The sequence below is a fragment of the Seriola dumerili genome, unplaced genomic scaffold, assembly GCF_002260705.1.
Source record: "Seriola dumerili isolate Sdu_G_001 unplaced genomic scaffold, Sdu_1.0 BDQW01000081.1, whole genome shotgun sequence".
Taxonomy (NCBI): Eukaryota; Metazoa; Chordata; class Actinopteri; order Carangiformes; family Carangidae; genus Seriola; species Seriola dumerili.
Genome location: NW_019174336.1, coordinates 5,152,550 through 5,174,396, shown reverse-complemented (window position 1 = coordinate 5,174,396; position 21,847 = coordinate 5,152,550). Strand labels below are relative to the sequence as shown.

Sequence of the window (21,847 nt, the reverse complement as noted above, 5' to 3'; positions counted from 1 at the left end):
CACCAAATCCACATTTCTCGTGAGCAGAATATTCCACATTAACATTCATGAAAAGCAGTGTAGCCTGTAATCTTAAATCAAAACACAAGATACTGCATTCAGAGGTCTGGAACCATTCCGCCTTCAAAACATCACTTAGGCAGATATAATTTACAGAAAATATAACTACACAGATAAATGAATGAACAACATTTGACAAATTGAAAGAATGGTAGACGACAAGAACTTAAGTTATTAACATTTTCCGATGCTGCCAAGGGTTTGTTTACATCAGTGTTGTTTGGAAAAGGCCTATTATCAGGTGAGAAACACAAAAGGCTAGTCCAACATAACTTATTGTACATAATTACAGCCTATAAGAATATTTATTGCAGTTGCAGTGGCAAATATTAAATCAATTCTCTATCAGCAAGGGGCATTATTTCTATACAGTCACTGATATGTCTGTTTGTTGATCTTTATCTGAAATCAAAAGTACATCTCTCAAAGTGCGTCTAACACAACCATGTTTGTTTTCCAGATAATACTCCTGCACAAAACACTATATCTGGTGATACACTGTATATATGTGATAAAAAACATAAGGCATGAAAATCTCAACAAACAAAGAGCATCTGTGTATTATCATGAGTCATGTCCCTTTTGTACGATCACTGTGCTTAGCGATTTAAAGATGTGAAAATGTCACATGCTGCATGTTGCCGCAGCTGCTGTCACGAGAGAGTGAGCAGTGGATGTCAGGGATGACACACATCTCACCTGCAGCCTCCGCTTGTTGTATTTACCTCCCATATTACTAAGTGGAGTTCTGTCGGGTTTCATTTTTATGTGAGCGCCGCAGCAGTGACTTCACCACGGCCCTGACCGATGAAAACATTTTGTAATGAATGTAAACATTTTTCACTCCCAAACAGCAGTGACTCATTCATCAACTGTTTGTCTGAGGGTGTGTGAGCTGGGTTGCTGCTCAAGAGAGCGACCAGCAGACCCTTTGGGCATTGGAGTGAAAGTAAATGCTGAATAGAAATGATGGCAAATGTCAACCCTGTCCAATGCAAACCAGTTTTACTGTGTTACACACATCAGTCGTGGACCTCTGTTCACGCTGAATGGTGTGTCAGTCAAATAGGCACACACGAGTCACATGGTGCCAGAGGTGGAAACAACATGGAGGAGGCAGTTCTCATGAACAAAGTTATATCGAAATAAGAAAAAAAAAGAACAGAAAAATTACTAAATTTAAAGAAAATAAAAAAAATTAAAGGAGCTGTGAGTTTTGCTACCGCTGCATAGCTAACATTAGCATTAACGGCTGTTTACTTACCAGTCTAGAAGAAACATTGCAAATTAAGCATCAAGCTTTATTTCTTTAAGCGCTGTCTGCTAACACCAACGTTAACTGTCGTCTTCCTTCTGTTTCCTTCACCCTTTTCTTCTACTGAAGTCAGCATGCTAACCAGCTAGGCCCAGTCTGGCCGTACTGCCCTGAAGAAGTAGCTGCTCAGAGGACGTATTATAACCTCTTGTAACCCCTTGGTGAGCGACCATCACCACCACCCACTCCCACATTTGGCAGCAGAGAAAACTTACCTATAGCACCTGAAGAAAGAGCAGGCTCAGGCATATGCTGCTCTTGCAGTACAGTGCACCATATGTGAGAGTCTTTCCCTCCTACTGTTCACAAGCCTCCTTTTAGACCTGCTGCAAAGACTCATGGGTACAGACACCCTGCCTTCTGTTACTCGAAGATGGAAAACATTTCTTGGAAGAACAAATGTAAGCCATGCATTCATTAGAGTCGTTAGTAAGTGGCTGTAGTGTGGACAGTGATGGATGGTTTCTGCTGCCCCCTGCTGTTGCAGAACTGAAAATATCAACATACTGAGTCAAAGGCAGCTGGACTTGATGTTTTATTTAGCCTGTGATTGTTCAAGGTCTCATTTCAAAACCGTGGGAATTAATCGCCTATTATAACAGCCTCTACTGTGCTGGGGAGGCAGTGAAGTGTGCCGAAGCCATGAATCTTCTTCAGGGTTTTCTCAGAGAGAAAAAAAAAATCAATTCAGAACAAGATACAGTACAAAACGTTCACTGAAAAGCTTTATTTAAAAATGTAGTTGGCAGGAAAATAGTTTGAATTTGGTGAACATTGCAATAAGCCACAAAGTGCTCAGTCATCTGTACAGTGAACATGGGTTTGATGGTAAGTAAGAAACCATGAAAAGAAGAAACATAAATGAGAAAGTGCTGAAACTGTGTCAGCTCTCAAAACTGCAGTAAACAGAAAAGTGAAAAGTAATTTCTAATTTAAAATGAATACTTCTCAAAAATATTTAGATGGATTATTGACTTATAGGCCAACAGAGCGGCTCTGTCACCATGGAGAAGTGACCGCTGTGTCAAGATGTGTTTCTTTTTTTCAAGCACTAAAACATTATTGATCCATGTCGATAGTCCCTGACACAGGGTCACAGCCAGTGAAGCAGGAACCTCTGCAGGCAAGAAACAATCAACAACACTGTTGTTCTGTAGCCTACATACATCTAAATAGCAGAGCTGTCATTTTGATATGGCTTGGATTCATTAATAATTACATTAAGAATAATTAGCAGTCTCATCAAAAGAGGGAGATTTGGCCAATCAGGTGACAAGAGAGTAGATCAAATACTGTACATTAAACCCTCCACTTTAAAAAAAAACCTTAAAATCCTCCACAGACTTTTGCAAAACAACCTCTGCAGAATCCGTTTTACTACTCTAAGACTTTTATATAAAAAAAAAGTCAGATTAGATTAGACCGCCTGATTCCATTAAAAAAAAAAAAAGAATATTTAAGGTGGAGCAATCAGCTGTGAAACCATTACAATATGAAATGCCAGAGCTGAGTGAATTTAAATAGGTTCTGTGGGAGCTCACCATGGAGCTCAATGTGGAGCTCAATGAGTCTTTTGTGTTCTTTTATCTCTTCGGTTACCATCAGTTACTTAACACAAAACAGTGATTATGAATATATGATATAAAGGCTAATAAGAGAGAGAACAGAATATTTATCAATGAGAAGAACCTGTCATTCACTGTCTCTGGCAGTATTACTGGTTTCTACAGATCAAGCTAAAAAATAAAGCTGCTTTACTTGCATCTTAAAAATGGAAAGGCAAAATCTGTCACCTTGTTGATATGAGACAATAAGATCACATCGATCTGCTGTGGCTTGGACTGTTCCTCAATTGTATATCATTTTGAACAAAAACATCTGCCACATGAATAAATGTAAATGCAAAAACAATGAAGAAATATATTTCAAAGTATTGCCTGTGTAGCCAAAGCCTCGTGTATCTTATTCCTCTTTGCCACAGAGCTCCACTGTTTCCAAAAACTATTGAAAACACATCAGTGAGCCACACTGTTGCACTGGGTGATGTTTCTTCAATAATATACACACCCTGTAACTTATTTTGATTCAAACCCACATACACCATTCACTTGCCCCTGCTAGAGCACCAAATGCATATTAATCCATAGCTGAAGATAGTCCCCAACAAATGCACTGTTTACTCCTGTTTGAATAACATTTGTTAAAAACTACAGTGCCCAGCTGTTTGAGGGAATTACTGAGACTTTAAAAAAAAAAATGAAACTACGTATTTGTGAGCCATCTTTGAAGATTTACATTTTTAGAAGGAACCAGTGCCACAGACAGGCTTGGGAAGAAGCTGACTAACACGTTGTTGGATTTTCGTAGAATTTGATGACAACTAGGAGAACGACAGAATAATGCCAGCTTCATCCCATCAAGTGTGAAATGTTGCTGGCAGATTTAGTTGTAGTATAATTACATTAAGAATATTACACTCATCAAAACCATAACAGAATTAGGTAAGAGTCATGGAGCATCTGCAGGCCCCTTTCAGACATGGAGGTCACTCTGTGGACAAAAGACATAAAAAAACAAAAAAATAAAATAAATCAGACATCAGTCTTCATAAGTCTTAAATCATCATTAATGCAGCCTGCTCTCCACATACAGTCTGTGAAACTGATGTCTTAGCATATTTTAACTTTGCATGGACATTACTAGACAGAATAAATTACACATGCAATTAAGTGTGCAAGTATTGCAGCTCTATCCATTGAACATACATTGAACAGACTTTGACAGCTTTAACGGACAGGTGAACGCAGAAATGATACAAATTCCATGTCTGAAAGGGGTTTTTAAACCATCATGATAATATTTATGAAAGATTTCAAGGAAAAAAAAAACATTGGAAATGCAGAAGAGTAAAGACCTGCTTAAAGCCAAACTTTTTTGATGTGATGGCAAAGAACATTAAGACGGGAAATATCTCAAACGCCAGCAGACACACAGGTTTGATTCAGTAGAAACAATTTACACAAAATATGTACACCCATATTGTTTTTTCACCCACCCATCCAGAGTAAAAATACGAGCCATAAATCAAACTTTCACACCTAACACTTCACAAATAAACACCACTGATACAGCAGCAATAAAAAAAAAAACAAAACAAAAAACAAAAAACAAACCACCATAGCACAATATTCATTTCAACAGGCACAGCAGAGCGTTGGCAAACGTGGTGCACATTCAATGGCGTGGGTTAGCATATGGCTCTCTGTTGGACGAAGTTCATTAACAAGAATAAGATGGTGAAAACTGGAACACTGCTGTCCGTCAAAACAGAAACTCAAGATCCTTTCTAGAGTGAAGAACTGAACCATCTTCAAAGCAGCAGACACATGAGGCCGGATACGTCCTTCAAAATGATTTGTCAACATCACCGTATGGAAAAAAAAAAAAGAGCTCCCACAATGCTCTTCATCACATTTGACAGGGAGTCAGGGATTGCTAAACAGCAATGAATCAAACTCCTTCAAGTATGAAGAAAACAATTCAACAAACTTCACTTCTTAAACAAGTCGTCTATGGAGAGAGGATGAATGAACGGCTGTGTGTACAGTATCTCGTCCCTGACAGGGGAAATGACAATGTACCCAGGCGGTTTATTTTGATCTAATTGCATGGTCGCCTCAGACCATTCCCCTTTAATTCATATAAAACAAGTGTGAATATAATCAAAACCAGGATCAGACTCAAAAGCAGGGTACAGTCGTGCATGTTAGTGTTCCTCCGTGACAAAAATGCAAAATTAAAAAGAAAATTACAGAACAAATGTCTACATTCATCAGTAAAACACTGTGTCATTAAGTGTTCAGCCTGGACTGAAAATCATTCAGGACTGATTCATTCATTACACCTTTATACACACTTTACTTTCAAACTTTTAGGTCACAGTACCACGACCAAAAAAAAAACAAACAAAAAAAAACATGACTTCGCACTAAATGTAAAGATCATACAACAACCAGATTTCCCTTTGAACACACAACAAGGTGCGCGTGTGCAGTGAGCTTCAGATTTAACTTCTTGTCTTTCAGTATCTAAGCCATTATTGCTACATGTGCAAAAGTGATCCAATAAGTAATCAACCAATAAGTAATCAATCTGAAGTGCAATGCTCTCTGGGGCTTCACAGCTCTTTAACTGTCCCATTTGAGTGAAAATAAGCATTATAGCCACCGTTTCAATCTGATGGCCTCAGAGTCTTAATTAAAGACATGCATGTTAGTTATTAGGAATATTCTGCCTTTGCTTTTTAGCAAGGCACTGGCCTCAGAAGTGAAACTGGTCCCTGACGCTGCACTTTAACTGCCCACTGCTCCCAAACACTTAGGACGGGACAATACAGGGAAACAAAGTCCTGAGAGGGATTAAAAAGTTCTAACTAGACCTAACTTCACTTATTTTACATCAGTTTAATACATGAGCAAGTGCACTGAATGTTGCCAAAGCAAGGGCAAACAATGTGATTCCTCTATTAGAGCAACATGTTTAAATATGAATTTAGCTTCACATACTCCATACATTACCATCACTGGTTACTGCACCTTCAAACATCGCATTTGTTGACTCCTTCACAGTCATGACACCTGACTATGTAGGAACAATGAGGGTTTTACCGCACATGGGGGAAACATATTTGCTATAACCACAAAGAGTAAATACAAGAACTCTCCCCGTCACCAAGTGATAAAGCACTCCCACTTTCTTCTTTTTGTTTCCTGTTAGCTCCAGCTCATCACGACTGATTTAAAAAAAAGTTTTTATCATTAGAGACCAGCTCTAACACAAACCTCTTCCTTAGAAAAAGTAAAGAAAAAGGGAAAAAAAAAAACTCCTTCACATGGAAATGCATCAAAGTACAGGTGGACAGCTCAGATCTGCTTCACTGCTTGACACAGCAGTCCAGCCTGGATGGTTGCTTAGAGATGTGCCCGGCTGAGCGCCAGTGACAGTCTTTGACTCATACAGGACTCTGTGGGTCTGATTTTAACAGACGTCTACTGTATGGCGACATCACTTGGGTGGTGAGGGCCATATGGGGAGAGGATGGGCCTCTGTGTTGAAGACAAACTTGTCTAGACTGAGCAGCTCCACGTCGTCAGAGAAGAGCAGATACAAGTACTTCAGCGTCTCACCCAGGAAGAAACTCTCCATCTTGTCCCGGGGGCCGGGGTTAACAGGGTCACGGACATTGTTAATGGATGTGTAGCCACCACCGGAGACCTGCAGCAGAGGTATATAGTCAGAGGTTTAATCAAGCAGAAAAAAAAGCACTATGGAGGATGCAAGTTTAACTTTCCCAAAGCTGCCAGATGTTTTACACAGAAAAACATACTCGGCTTTCCTGCCAACAATGTCAGTGAACCTGAGAGGAAGATCGACTTTGTCATATTTTCGTAACTGTGGTCTGACATGTTGACCTGTTTTTCTTTTCTTCCTTGTCAAAAATCTGACCACAGTGATTTTTGCTGTCAGAATAAATCTTTCTCACCTGAATCTTAATTTTTAGTACCACACCTGGATCTCCAAAACAAAGCAATATAAAAAAAAATCAACATTTCAGTTGACCCTCATATAATAGAGGTGATATGGCTCATCTCTCTATAAACTGTAATTTAATTGGCTGGATAATTAAAAGGGGTGATTAAACTGAAGTACCTTAGTGTATTTATTGAAGCTCTGCAGTATCTCCCATCCCCAGTCTCTGTACTTAGTGTCCTTGGTGAATCTGTACATGTAGAAGAGACTCTCCACTGTCTCTGGTCTCAGCAGGTTGTGTCTGTCTGCAGGCTGGAGGATGAAGAGGAAGGTGCCAATAAATATTGCAATCAATAAAAGTGATAAGATAAAGATCAGTTTTTTAGTTTGACCTTATTTTACTAGGCAAAGCCACTGAAACTGAAAATGGCATTTTCAAGACTTATCAAGAAAGCAACGACAGAGCATTAAGATTAAATAAGATACGGATTCAAAATTCAGTGAGTGACTACACTGCAGACAGTTGGACAGCAGTGGCACACAGATGTATGTGCTTCCTTCACAGTGCTTTGAGGGAGAAATAAAAAAAAGAAAATTGAGAGCATCTTGGCGAGATTAGTTATGGCTCCAAGCACGAAGAAACAAGAAAAAACAAATGTTTTGAAAACATCCTGCGGCTAGATGTGACTCTGCTAACTTTGCCACAAACTATAAGAGTTCTTCATCTTAGAATTCAGTTAATGGAAGCACTACACATTTCTCAGACAGGGATTTAAGTTAATAAAAGTGAAAGAATAAAAACTACAATAAAGAAAGTTATGAAAAGCCTGTCTGTACAAGTAATCCCTCAGCTGTTGAATAAGAGTCCACACTAATAACAACTCCACCAGTCCCCAAGGCTCTGGAACAACCTTCAACTTTTTATGATGATTTCCTTCATTTTTTTTGTTACTTGAAATTTTTTTCATTTTCTTATTTTGTTTGACCTTACCTGATTAAGTGTCTATAACCTGAACCTGCATCTTCCTGTGGATTGAAAACTGAACAACCAAGGACATGAAACCACAGGAAAAACATGTTTTTGATCAGAGGGAGTGTTTAACAAATGTTCCCCATTTCCAGCCAGTGGTTAGTTCACACACTGAATTACTAAAAAACAAATGATGTCTGATCCGACATCAGTTTTCCTTAGTTTTTAATCCTGGAACCACAATGAACTCCTGAAATGTTTAAAATGTTTCATACTTATATTTGAAGTTGATGAAGACAGGTACAAGTAGGAGACAAGTACAAAAATACTACAGCTACAACTACCACCTTGCAGTTCTATGCCTCCACCAAGCAGTCAAGTTGCAGTTCAAATCCACATCAGTCCACAGTCAAATGATAAACATGGGGAACTCTTTTGTCAAAATTAGCATATGAATTCTTGCTTCAAAACCAAAAGTGTGTTTTGTGAGGTCACAGTGACGGACAGACAACCCAAAAAACATAATGCACCAGCCATGTCTGTCCATGTCTTTTTACAACATCACATCACATGTAGGCTATAATTTATAGTTTGTGCACACACCGAAAACAGACACACTAATAAGTACTAGAAGCAATATAAGTAGTGGTAGTAATATAAACACCTTTTCATAGAGGTTGTACATGAAAATTGGGGAGTCTTTAAAATAAAAGAAATACAAAAGTATAAATATTATTAATGACGATCTAAATAAAGAAAGACGGGACAATCAAATGCCATTAGCCTCACCTTGACAACAACATCGCGCCCATCACTGGCCTGCAGGCTGAAGTGAGCGATCTCTGGGCTCAGCCCGGTCTCCATCTGTGTGTACATCTGGTGACAGGTCTCCATTAGCTGCACTGCCAGATCCATGTGGTCCCCTGAAAGGTTGTTGTGGGCCCCCAGTGCCAAGGTTCCTGGCAGGAAGCACACCAGGTGATCCTGTAGAAGAGTGACACAGGGGGATCAATCATGAAGTGAAGAACTGAGAAAGACAAGCGAAATGAGAGCTGGAATTGATCGGACTGGCTAACAGAGAGAAAGATTGACTGCAGACTGACTGCAGATGAGTTTGCACAGCAGCTGATTGATTCAACAAGATGGTCACTGTCTGTAGATGTTTATCAAGTTTTGGCAGCGTGTGAAATACCTTACTATGACAATCAGGGGTTCATGCGTGTGGTACTTCCAAAGTAGGCTCCTGTATGTCCAGGTCCTAAGTTAATTACCGGGTCTGTGAGCCCCTGACAGCCCCTGTATTTCACACACTGACTTTAAGTGAGCATCTCTACCATCTTAGGGTTGAAGCGGTTGTGGGACAGCTCTCCCACAAAGGTCAGTCTGCTGGGCCCCGTCTGTTTCACCAGGTGTTTTCTTACTCCCTCCACGGCCTGCAGGTAGTCCTCCAACAGGCTGGACAAAACACACAGATTAACATAGAAATATTAGTTGTGTGAATAATAGTCAATTTTATATTATAGATATCAGTCAGTTCAATGAGATTTGTTTTAAGGCTGGCAGAATGGCTGACAATGTCACAACACGTCGACATATATCACGATACAGCAAATAGTGTAAATAAAAGATCTCATGTAAAATACTTTAAGTGATGTTTAATACATTGCAGTGAGTTCCACTATTATACATTACATCAGACAAAAGTCTTCACATGCTTGAAACAGAAACTTCAAAGACTCATTTAGTCACCAAATCCAATTTACTTGGAGCAGATAATAAAACAGAATCATATCATCACAATATGGTTCCACTAAAAATTAACGGTGTAGCTGCAGCTTGTAAGATGTAGAGTCTGACAATTTACACTGATTGTCATTATCCTAAATGTGTCTTGATAAGCACTTTGAAAAGTTGTGAATTAGCAATATGTCTCAGCTCTAACACGATGTACTCTCTCTAAAGTGATTCAGATTTTGTGATGATATGTGTGTGTGTGTGTGTGTGTGTGTGTGTGTGTGTGTGTGTGTGTGTGTGTGTGTGTGTGTGTGAGTGGGGGGCAGAGAGTAGGGTAATGACATGCCACAGAAAGTCCGACCTGCCAGAAATAGAAGCAGTGACTTTGTTCAGAAAATACTTGATCCCGAGAGCCTTAATCACTCAGCTATCTGGTCACCTCAATCATGTAAAGAGTTTCGATAATCAGGAAACTTTGCAGCTCACACACTGTACGGCAACTAGTGTTGTTATTTATGTAACATCAGAACGATCACACACATATGAACACTGGCCGGATGTCACCATCACCATAGGCAACACGAGTCTCAGTCATGGTGACTAAATTACTACTAAAACTCCACACTTAAACATTTGCCTGTTGTGTCCATTATGTCTGAGGTTTTATTTGATTTTCTGTTAATTGACACGGTCTTAATCCTCCAGTCCATGATTTTGTCTTCTTTCTGTGTTTGATAGTTAATAGGCTGCTAATAACTGGTGAATTTTAGCACAATCCCAGGGCAGGTTAACTGTTAGGTTCATTTCCTTTCAAATGTCATGCTGATCATTTTTAACATAAATGGTAAAACAAACTATAAACTGGCAAAGCTACGTGAGTTGGCAGCGTCGCAAAACAGTCGTTACAGCGAGTTCCAACTATATTCTAAAACAGCCGATTCATATCTGCCCAATAATGTTTGAATTGGAATTTACATACGAGTCGATTTAATATTGAAAACATCACATATACGAAACTTTCTAGTAGGCATGTGGTCACTCACAGACGGTTTTGAGAAACACTAAATTTAAAACATGTTTTAACTAATTTACTCGCGGACCACTATGGGTCACTTGTGGACCACTGGTGGTCAGCGGACCACACTTCGAGAGAGGCTGCGATACACTAAGTTTTCTTTCCTATGGTTCTGTTGTTTCAGCTTTTACAAGCTTTTGCAAATATTTCTCTGAATCACAGAACATTAAATCAGAAAAGTAAAGCTGGACTCACTCGTCTTCTGTTTTGCCTCCCTGGAGCCACTGTTTAAGCAGGTATTCATAGTAGCTGTCTGCCCTGGCACCGAGTGTGAAGACTCCTTTGTGCGTGAACTGGCCACTGTTGGTGTTGATGAACATGGGCACCAGGCCATCATGTTTGCCTGGCAGCTTGTGGACCAGCTTCATTACCTCATTCACAACATCCTGGAAAGATAAAACCACAGAGGAGATGACATTACTGCCAAGACATGAGATAGTGAACCTGAGCTTCACTTCACTTACTGCTCATGTGTTTGAAAAAGATGGTTTTAAGCTGTTTATCATTGCAAAATCATTAGCTATTTCACACTTTGATGCAATTGGGCTCGTCAAAAGCTATGTCTCAGAGGGCTGGCTCAGGTTATGACAGATCTTATTCAAGTTACTGTCAGGCTGGGTTGAAAATCTTCAGGCGCGAGCTCTGGTTTCTGGAATCACTCATACACTGACAACAAGATGGATTTAAAGCAAATCCTAGGTCATGCTTGTCACTTCAATCACGCAAGTGTTTTCGACCTGTGCTTAATGTCTGATTTTAAGTGAACTGAAACCCTCCATCTGAACCCAGGAAATATTAATATGAACCACCTCCAATCTTTTTACAGTCCATCTCAGAGAATTAAAAGTAATGTCAAATGTAATTATTTGATGCGCGCACTGTTATGGAGACCCTTGTGTTGTCCTGACCTGGTACTGTGGCTCCTGGGTGAGGCGGCTCAGCTCTCTGAATTCCAGCTGAATGCTCGTCACCTCAGCCAGCGTGCTGTCAGACGTCCAGCGAGGGGGGTGGGCTGTTCCCTTCCCGATGTTGACGTCTGAGAATGGGATCTTTGAGGGAGTTTTGAAGGCAGGCATCAATCTGGACCCGAGATCTTTCTTTAAGTGGAAAGAGGAACAGAGATAGATGGTCTAGTTCTGCTTTCTAGGTATTGTGGAATCTATTTTGCAGTAACATTACCACAACAATAAATATGAAGACACCATGAGCAGAAATATTATCTGCTTTTGATAATGGTGATATTGTATATGTGCACGCTTCTCCCATAACCCTGAAGCCTCATGACTCTGTATCACAGAGCACTGCACTTCATCACAGGTGACACTTTTCGCACTCACCATTGCATCCTATATGAAAAGGTGGGATGGTCCTCCATAACAAACAGAAGGGAGCAGCACTGTATGTAGTTTATATAAGGCTCTCCTGCAGAAACTACCTACGTTTGCTCTCTGGTCACAATGTCGGGTCACAGGACATTTTAACTATAGCTGTACCTGTTGTTCACACTGAACTTGGAAAAACTGGTTTAAAATACTTTTCTTAAATGTGAAAATGAATAATGTATGTCTGTGAATTACCTGTGTGTGTCTATTTTTTATAGACAAGTCAAAGTATAAATAGTATATGTTTATTTTTGTACACAGGTCTTTCTTGAAAAAGAGATTACGAACTCAATGAAACTACGTCTTCAAATAAAGGATCTAATAATAATTTTTTAAAAAGTCCACAAATAAGCTACAAGTGTTGTTTTCTTGTTCATTTGAACATGATGTCTAGAAAAACTTAAAACTACCCTGCACCATTATGTTCTAAAACAACTGCACTACATAAGAAAACAGACACTATGAATGTATGTTATGGACTGACTCACTGCTTTGTCTAGAAAGAGTTGGTCTCCTGTAAGATGGTAGGTACTGAGCAGGCCCCCGAGGACACGGATGGTCGTCTCAAAAAGATTCACGTCCACATTCTTGTTGAAGGTAAGCTCTTTCTCTACCCAGGTCTTTGCTTCTTCAAACTCTGTGTGGAGTGAGGCAGAGTATAAGAATGAGGAGGAGATAGAGAGGAGAAGAAAGAACTACACTTGATTAATTTAACATGGCGTTTTAAAGATGTTTTGCTGTTGTTTTGATCAAGTGGTCTAGTAACCAACTCCAGAGACAGTCCTTCACTGATGTTCTGTCAGATTCTTCAAAGAAAATTCCACTAATTAGCATCACACTCCCCTTACAGACTCACAATCAACAGTAAAAAAACCAGCTGAACCAGTTATTGTCTTTTTTATTCCATACACTCTTCTTCCTTTTCAAATCCTGGCACTACATTTACCATAATTCAACTGGACTGCTGACTGCCTGTGCAAGTAGTAGTATGATAGTAGCAGCTACTGGAGCTTTAAGTTACGAGGTTCATGCAGCGATGAGTAGCGGGCTACAGAAATCTGATAAGCTCACTTCTTTCTAACGCCACATCCCATCACTTTTACACATTAGACCTCACACAGCTTCCTCTGGAGCCACAGGACGTTTTACACATATTTTTTTTTACATATGCACTGCTACTCCAACATCTGTAAAAAGACTTTGACGCATAAAATCAGTGAAGCTTCCCCTTCAAAGTTTGTTAAAACTAAATGCAAAGCTAACCTTCAGCGACTGCACGATTACCTACATAATGCACAAATAGACAGATGTGAGTGGATACAACAGATACAAATATGCTCCAGGCAGTGAAAATTATGGCAAAGATGCACCTGTGCAAGCTGAAAAAGTTTCAATTTAACAAAAAAAAAAAAACAAATACTTTTGGTATTTGTAACAAAATATATATCATCTGCCTATATTAGTATTGCATTTGACAACTGTATTAAAACATGAGAGAGGGAATAAGTGACATACAATACCTTCTTTGAGGCCCATAATCCACATTGTGTCCAGGGAATCAATGAGGGTCAGACCCAGTCCAAACCACTCGCCAAAAGACTTGGAAATGGGCTTGAGCTCATCATGACCCCAGGCAAAGTCCTTATAGCCCTTCCACGCATGTCTGAAGGCATCACGTACTGCCTCCAGTCTGTCCACTTTTCCAGTTGAAACTACAAACAAAGGCCCACAAAGGAATGAATAAGAAATGAAAGTATAATCTTAAAAGTCTGTGTAGAGAGAGGAAGCCCTCTACAGTGCCCGTCTCATTTTATAATTATTTTCAGCAGATAGAATATTCTGTGTCATGTGTTGATGCTGCTGCTTTGAGCACAGCAGGGCTGTTAGACACGTTCAAACTTTAACTCAGAAAAAGGTGCTGGGCTTTAAACAGCATATACCAGTAGAGCTGGCCAAAGCACTGTTAAAGAATCCGTTTGAGGGGAAATATAAAACCCGAAAAATTTGAACTTTTCTCAGCTCCTTCCTTCATTACTCCCTACTTCTAATGACAAAACCTTACAGCTTCTGTTTTACATCATTGTTCTCTTTGGGTTTTGGGCTGTTGGTCAGACGTTTGAAGAAGTGAACTTTTGATGGACATCTTTAGCATTTTAAAGACTAAATAAATAATTGTTAGTTGCAGACTGTATACCTTAATTTCTCATGTCCCTTTGCCCTTGCTGTCTAAAACTCTTGGTAAGAAGTCCAGCAGTTCAGTACTGACCTTCTAGTGGGACAGTGTCAGCAGGGTTGGCTGGGGGCGCTGCAGCTTCTTTCTCATTGGGGGAGGGTGGAGGCTCAGTGGCTTGGTCGGCTTCAATCATCGCTCCTCTCCAGCTGCATAACAAAAGTAAAAACCTATCTGATGTTTGACGCCTGATGCCTGAATTATTTATAACTGCTTCTCTGATGCACGTATTTCAAAAACAGCTGTTACAGGGCGTCGGTGCAGCTGGAACATGTTTGATTCTGATTTTCTAAGCAACATCGTGTTAACAAGTCATCCTTTTTTCCCCACTGTTCCAAAACAGTTGTTTTGTACATTCATTTAAAAGGGGAAAAAGCAAACAACAGATCACCTGACAATCTTCTTTTCTTTGTCCTCATCCCCGCCTCCTCCATCTTGAACAACCTCCTGCTCTTGCTTTTCCCCACCGACTGTATCTGAAACGTTTCCATCTTTCTGTAGGCTCGGCGGACCTCTCTTGTTCGGAAATGTCTTTTTCTGTGGATAAACAAACGGCTAGAGCTAAAAATGAGGGGACAACATGAACACCTTATGGTAAAGGATTAATAAATTTGTAGATGTGTGAGCCACCTAGGTTATTACAGCATCATGACTGATCTTTTACAACCATTTCATCAAACTAATTCACCAAGATGTTACACAAAGGACACCTGATAACTAATATCCTGAGAATTTGTGAACTCTAGCGTTTTTATGTTTTAATTTATTGTCGATTGATGTCACTGAAATAAATACATAGAAACACAACTCTGACCTTAGTGGGAGGTTTTGCCAAAATGGGGGTGTTTGGTCCTCTGGGCTCCGCCACAGCATCTGGTCCCACCGCTGGTCCCACCGCTGGTCCCACCGCTGGTCCCACAGCTGGTCCCACAGCTGGTCCCACAGCTGGTCCCACAACTGGTCCCACATGTGGCCTCGCCACAGGAACGGGAGCTTTATCTGCAACTGGACCCAACACAGGCTTCACACCTGGAGGAATGGCCTTCAGCTCTCTGTCATTCAGCTCCAGCCAGTCCTCCCTGTCCGCCAACCCTACACACACAAAATGAACAAGAAAGCAAACTGAGACTGCGGCAGCTCACTATTTCAAGCATTATAGATTAAATTATGGGTCTAAAACTGTCTGCCAAAACACATCATAGCATTAAAACCGGCTCATCACAGAGATGGCCACAGATGAAGATGGAAGTTGTCTTCCAAACTTCCCTACCACACAGACCCTGACCAAGTCTGGGCAGGCACACAATATATCATGCTTTTCCAAAAGCTCAGTCTTTCCAGTCCGAACTAAAACTCAAGGAGCTTTCACATTTATCTTCTCTGGAGAGGGATTTTTGAAAAGCTTGTGGGTGTAAAAAACACTGGCTGTGTGAATGGAATGCCCAAACAGAGAGAAATAGAGGCATTTCAGATTTAACCATCTTAGTGTGTACGTGGGCTGAAAATCAAATACAGCACATACAGAAGTAAAAAGAGTCCAAGGAAGCAGGTGCACACAAAAACTAATCTAAATTTAAAAAGCTTAACTATCACAGGGTCTCCAAACACAACAAAACAGGCAATCCAACGCATCAGCTTCAACTAGTCATGGAGCAGGACCATTTGAATTAATGACAGACTTGTCTCTGCCTGTGTGCAAGTGTAGTATTGTGTGGGCATTGTTTACCTCCCCATTGCTTTGTGATGCTTGGATAGGAGAGCAGTCCAAATATGAGCAGCAGAGCCAGCAGGAACAGGATGAGGCTTCGCTGGAGCCGAGACAGCTGCTTCCATTTCTGTAGGGAGATAAACAAACAGAACTTACCTCATTGAGTCATGTCTAACAACTCTAAATTAAAATCAGGAGCATTTGTCAGTATATTATATCATCCTCCCCGTCCTAAAATATCTTAAATCTGTTTAAGCTTCTTTTAAAAATAGCAAAGTAAAAGAGGGAGAAGCCTTATGGCCTTCCTTGTCCAGCTTACCCTGTACAAACTAAACATCTCTCTCCACCTGAGGCACTAAGCTCAGTGAGAGATCACAAATAAACTAAACCAGTGCAACCCAGCAGTGCAGAGGGAGGGACAGACTCAGGCTTCTCTCAGGAGAGAAGACAAACAGGCAGGCTGGTACCACTCTGCTACCTACTCTAATTAACACCTGTGCAACACCATGAAAGTATTGAGCCATCGTCTGCGAGCTGTGACGGAACACACAACAGACTTTATCTCAGGGGACGTTTTCATTTTACTTTGCTATAGTTCATTTAACACAACAGCATGAGAACATTCAGCACAGCCTGATGGTACATCTTCAAAAATGTAGGTTTTATTCTGAATACTGGATCTCATAAGATCCAGTGTTATACTTTTTGACAAGATGTAATATACTCAGATTTGCACTAAGACATGCAGCCAAAAGCTCTAAAGCTACTAAACCCTGAGTTTAGGATATTTTATTACAAGAAACATATTTTATTAATCAGACATTTGCTGTATATCACTGTCAACACAACTGTCTTTCCCTAACACATCAGCTGAATATGTGAACAGCAATGTAGTTATTAGATGTTACATTCCCTTCTTTAAAGTTGACAGTGCACAATGAAGAAGAGACCATTATTACATTTCTCTATCTGCACTGGGTTGGAGGCAGGAGATTCATTCAGCAGGCTGCCTGTTGAAATACAGAATCACTCACACTCACACACACATACCAATGAAAGTTTCAGCGCTTACACCCGACGTGTGTCCCAAGAAAACCAGTGTGACTAGTAAGCAAGTGGCAAGTGAAGCCCCTTTCATTGTGTGTGGAGCGAATGTTGAGCCAACAAGCCACTCAAAGCAACATGATTTGCAGACAGAGGTTCTCTCAGGAACCATAAACACTCATCAAATTTGACCACATGTCCAGGGGAGAGCCAGATCCAGTCTCTGCTATAAAACTGGATTTATAGAAGAAATGTCTGTTGATATACTTCCCAAATAAAAAGTTATAGATCAGTCAATGAGAGCAGTGGTTTGCCTTTTCAATTCATACAAAATGAATTCCCTTGATGAGAGCTGACCATGCTGTTTTTGTTTTTTACGAGAAGATGGTTTTATGGTTTTTGATGAAAAGATGATTGTTGATGATTAAAGAAGCGCTTTGCCTAATAATCAGGGTATCTGCAGATGTTTTTGAAAGTAAAATATTACCAATAAAAACAAAATAATACCTCATGTTTTATACTAGTTCTAGGATTGCAAAAAGGATGCAAAGGTGTAAAATAAAGGAAGAAAGTTGAAAACATTACAGCTTATTTTTAATCATAACCTTCTGTTTTTTTTTTAAATAAATGTGGACACTGATTTGAAAGTGACAGATGGTCCAACTGTGTTTAAAATAAAGCAGATTTGTTGGGGGGAAAACAACATGTTTTAGGCCATATATTGTAAAACTAAAGGGAATGCACACCAGCATCTTCTGCATGTCAAAACGCCCACTGCTTTCTGTGCAGCCCCACATACCTGTGGTGTCTTGATATGCATCACTGCAGGCTGTTGTCCATCAGGATACACCACTGTCCGTTTTTCTCAATAGCAACAGATTTTTGACTCTCCAGAAAATCTGCAATTTTCATCGCAAATGCTCCAGAGATTAGAACGTCCCAGCTACTGTTGCCTGACATTTACTTGGCCTACTGCTGTCAGATGATATGCATCAAATGCAAGACGGTAAATGACATGACTGGTGTGTGTTGAACACAACACTAATAGCTGTGAACACACAGAGCTCATTAATTGGTGAAATTCTAATCTTTTAGTATTTCCATCTAAGACCACTGAACTGATAAAACTGAATGGATTACACAGAAAATTTCAGTGAACAAACAAGGTAGTCTCGTTGAGAGCGAGGCTGTAAGACCAGTTGAACAAGGATGAAAGGGGAAACCTGTTAACGAAGCCTCTGCGTTTCAAACCCCCCGCAGAAGGAATAGCAAACAAAAGTATGAGATGTGATATGGTAACTGTAACATAATATACCTCAGTATGAAAACCAAGAATGAAGACGAGGTCGCTCATAGTCAGAGGGCAAAATGAGGTGAGAGAGTTGAAAGACATTGAAAATAAAGAAAACAAGATTAAAGAAAATGTGAAAAGGGAGGTATAAGAAAGACGACGAGATGCAAAGAATTCGTTTTATCTTCCTGTTGTGAACAGACACAATGTGCTCAGGGGAGGCTTTTATCTGAGGAGTTTGAAAGTTCAGGCTGCTCTACAACAAAAGAAACGTAAGAAAGGAAGACTGAAACCCAGGCATCGATTTGTCACAAAGGCAGATACATTTCATAAAGACAGAGATCATCTATCTCAGTGAAGTCATCAGAAACATAACCAGGCAGGTTGATACCAGCAGCTGAAGCCTTTCTGTAGTCTTCACAATCAGCCACAACTGAGAAACCCATCAACTAGGGCTGGGCCATGTGAAAATACAAGAAATTAGATTTTTTTAATGCTGTTTATATCAAGTGCAGTTATCCCTTCAATACCTCTGGCTGTATCATACTAGGCCATGATGGACAATGTTGCAAATCAATGAGCAGGACTGCTTCATGGAAATATTTGATTTACAGGATTACTACATCAATATGATGAATTTAATTTCTCCAGCATTTAAAGTATCTGGTCTTTTTATCATTGAACATTTTCTCAATTAACGTCCTACAATAAACCATAACTCTGTGATTGAGAGGTGTATGGACCTCAGATGCAGATAAGGGCCTTGTGTGACTATAACAACCTGTGACAGCATTTCTGGTGAAATCTGGTCAAACACAAGCTCATGACCTTGCATCAAACATAGGGGTTTGTGTGTCAAAGTGGTAAAACTCAGCTCTGTCTAGAGCAATGATCTAAAACACTGTACTACAGGACCACTCACCCTCCAGCAGGACTGTCTGCGGTGCTTGCCGTTGTTGTAGGAGTGGCTGTGCGGATCACTGAGTGTCAGAGAGATGAAGTCCTTTCTGGAAGGCGGATACATCCTCTGATCGGGGCAGACAGTCGTAGCTCATAGAAGCTGCACTCAGAAAAGTGAAAACCACAATTAGACTAACTAAGATTACTACAGCAAGGGTAATGTAAAACATGAAAGGTGAAATTAGGGTCGATCCCAATATTGTGCTGAAAGGACTGGTGGAAAAAAAAAAAATCAACATAAAATGAACTGACTATCTTTATAATCAATCAATCATATTAGTGATTTAAATAGTAGAAATGCAACACACTAATAGTTCCACTTTTGCAAATGTGAGAATTTGCTACTTTTGTCTGTTTCATAGCGTCATAAATGTACAGCTTTCAAGTTCTTGGACTATGGCTGTGTGGAGGACCAGATACAAAGACATCAGGATAACTAAAGTAAAACTAGGCTACATTTTGCTTAAAAGTGTAGGATTATAGGATGGTTTTTTTGAGCCACATTAGGGTTATTGGAATATGGTTATTTAACTGACTGAACGTTTAGGTTTTTACAAAGGGGATGTACCAGTTTTCTTGAACCTGCCATCATGTTAGAAGTCAAGTTAGAAGATTGAAATTCATGATTTTACCACAAACCAGCCATGTTTATTGCAAACTTTAATTGATTTACATATGCCCAGACACCATGTGCAGCAATTACCTGCCAAATACCTTCAATACTATTTTCAATTCATCTGTCTGACATGTCAGTTTTCCTGATGTTTTGTTAACTGTTTTGTTCTCGCGTCTGTAAGGACTTTTCTTCATTGATAGACAATTTCCAGCTGCTGCAATTTTAATTTGCTAAAGCCTGCATGAATTGTTAAAAATTTCTGGAGAGGAAACTAAGACTTCTCACTGAAGTTTTACTTGAGCTATGAGAGTAATACAACTAGTACAACTAGCAGCATGTGCACTGATCAAAATACACACCCTCCTTTACACACACAAGTCATATAAAATAAAGCATGATTGTTGATTGTGCATTAGGCTTTTTATACTCAACGACTGTTTTTTTTTTTTGGTCTCTCTCAGTTTCACTTTAAAATGTATGCATCGCCACCCTCTTCAGCACCATGGACAGCTGATGATAACAAGCTCTTAACTCTTGAGTGATATTTTGGGAAGCGGCTGTAAAACCTTAGAACGCCCTTTGATTGTTATCGGCGCACAGGGTTTAGTGATGTTCCTTTAAGTGTTCACAGGGTCTCTGTGTCTCTTTATCAGTGATTAAAAGTAAAAAGAGGAACGCTATAGGGAGCATAATTCTGACAAGGCAATAACATAGGTTGCTTTGTAAATCGTGCACGCTACTTCAATAGTCTTCTTACGACAGCTGACATCTTTAAAAGGGTATTTTAAGAATGTACGCAAAAAATTAAACCGACTACTAGTCATTTGCAGCAAGAAAGCTATATAAGCTAATTGGGCTAATCTGTAGCTTTCACCCCGTTTTCCACACATTACTGACATGCTGTGTAAACACACCGGCAAAATCACAAAGATATCATACATTCAGCTGCCTCCCCCTCACCTTTGTGCCTGGTTGGCTGCCTCTCAGCGACGTTACTCTCCTGAAAGCTAAGCAGCTGTTAGCTAGCTGCGAGGGGCTTAGCTCGCTTCCCTCGCCTTGTTTCTGAATGGAAAGTGACACTGTTCAGCTGACAGAAAGACCAACATGTAACACAGCAGCCCGTCCCACTGTCACGCAAATGAACTCCTGTTTCATGAAACGTCAAACGAACTAAACTGGGATAAACATGGCTATAGTTAGCGTGTGGGAAACCACAGACAAATGCGGAAATGTAAAAGCTGGCGAGAGATGACGCTGTGCGTCACGTGACGTATGCATGTGTTCTGACTGGTTTGAGAGTTAACCCTTTACAACCCCTAAACATAAAACTTCAGCCTGAACTTTTTGGTGCTGCAGGTGATGTATATCATGTCTATATGTGTTTTCTATATGTGTTTTTAATTCAAAAACACATATAGTAAATATCCATTCTTCATTCATTTGGAATAGGAAACCACTCCATATAGCTGAATTTCATGGTTGCCTGTAGACATATACATAGTTTACATTTCTGCATGTTCAACTGACTAAAAAAGTCCAGATTACACTGGCAGTTAACTGAAATTATTTAATTTGAGGCAATGGCAAAACAACGAAGAATGAATTAATTACATGTATTAGTTTTTTTCATTTTAATTACATTTGAAGGCTAGCTTCACCAACTCTTACACCCTTGTACTGCGACTTACTGTACTGTTAATGCTACTGCTAACACGACTCTTATTGTAACGATACCACTGCAAAGGTTACAGGCACTGCTACAATTAACTGTGCTGCTGCTACTATCTCTATTAGTGCTACTGGTCCAAAACAGATGACTGATCAATACAGACGCCCTGAAATCTATTCACAAACGTGAAGCAAGTTGGCGCAGAGGAGGTAGTTTGGGTCTTGGAGAGAGCAAGCACAAATGTGTGGAGGATGGTGCAGTCCT

At 39.9% G+C, this 21,847-nt stretch overlaps 1 protein-coding gene across 1 annotated transcript; it reads right to left on the bottom strand.

The window, feature by feature from the left end:
• Window positions 1-3,348: 3,348 nt before the first annotated feature.
• Window positions 3,349-21,084, bottom strand: LOC111221245 (endoplasmic reticulum mannosyl-oligosaccharide 1,2-alpha-mannosidase-like). The gene is made up of 14 exons (XM_022744626.1): window positions 20,875-21,084; window positions 19,261-19,398; window positions 16,022-16,130; window positions 15,110-15,387; window positions 14,687-14,832; window positions 14,332-14,444; window positions 13,586-13,777; window positions 12,554-12,702; window positions 11,592-11,780; window positions 10,879-11,069; window positions 9,209-9,329; window positions 8,664-8,858; window positions 7,085-7,216; window positions 3,349-6,649 (listed from the first exon to the last, which is right to left on the bottom strand). The coding sequence occupies exons 2-14, from the start codon at window positions 19,360-19,362 to the stop codon at window positions 6,440-6,442; spliced, it is 2,127 nt and encodes a 708-aa protein (XP_022600347.1). The 5' UTR covers window positions 19,363-19,398; window positions 20,875-21,084; the 3' UTR covers window positions 3,349-6,439.
• Between the last annotated feature and the right edge of the window lie 763 nt (window positions 21,085-21,847).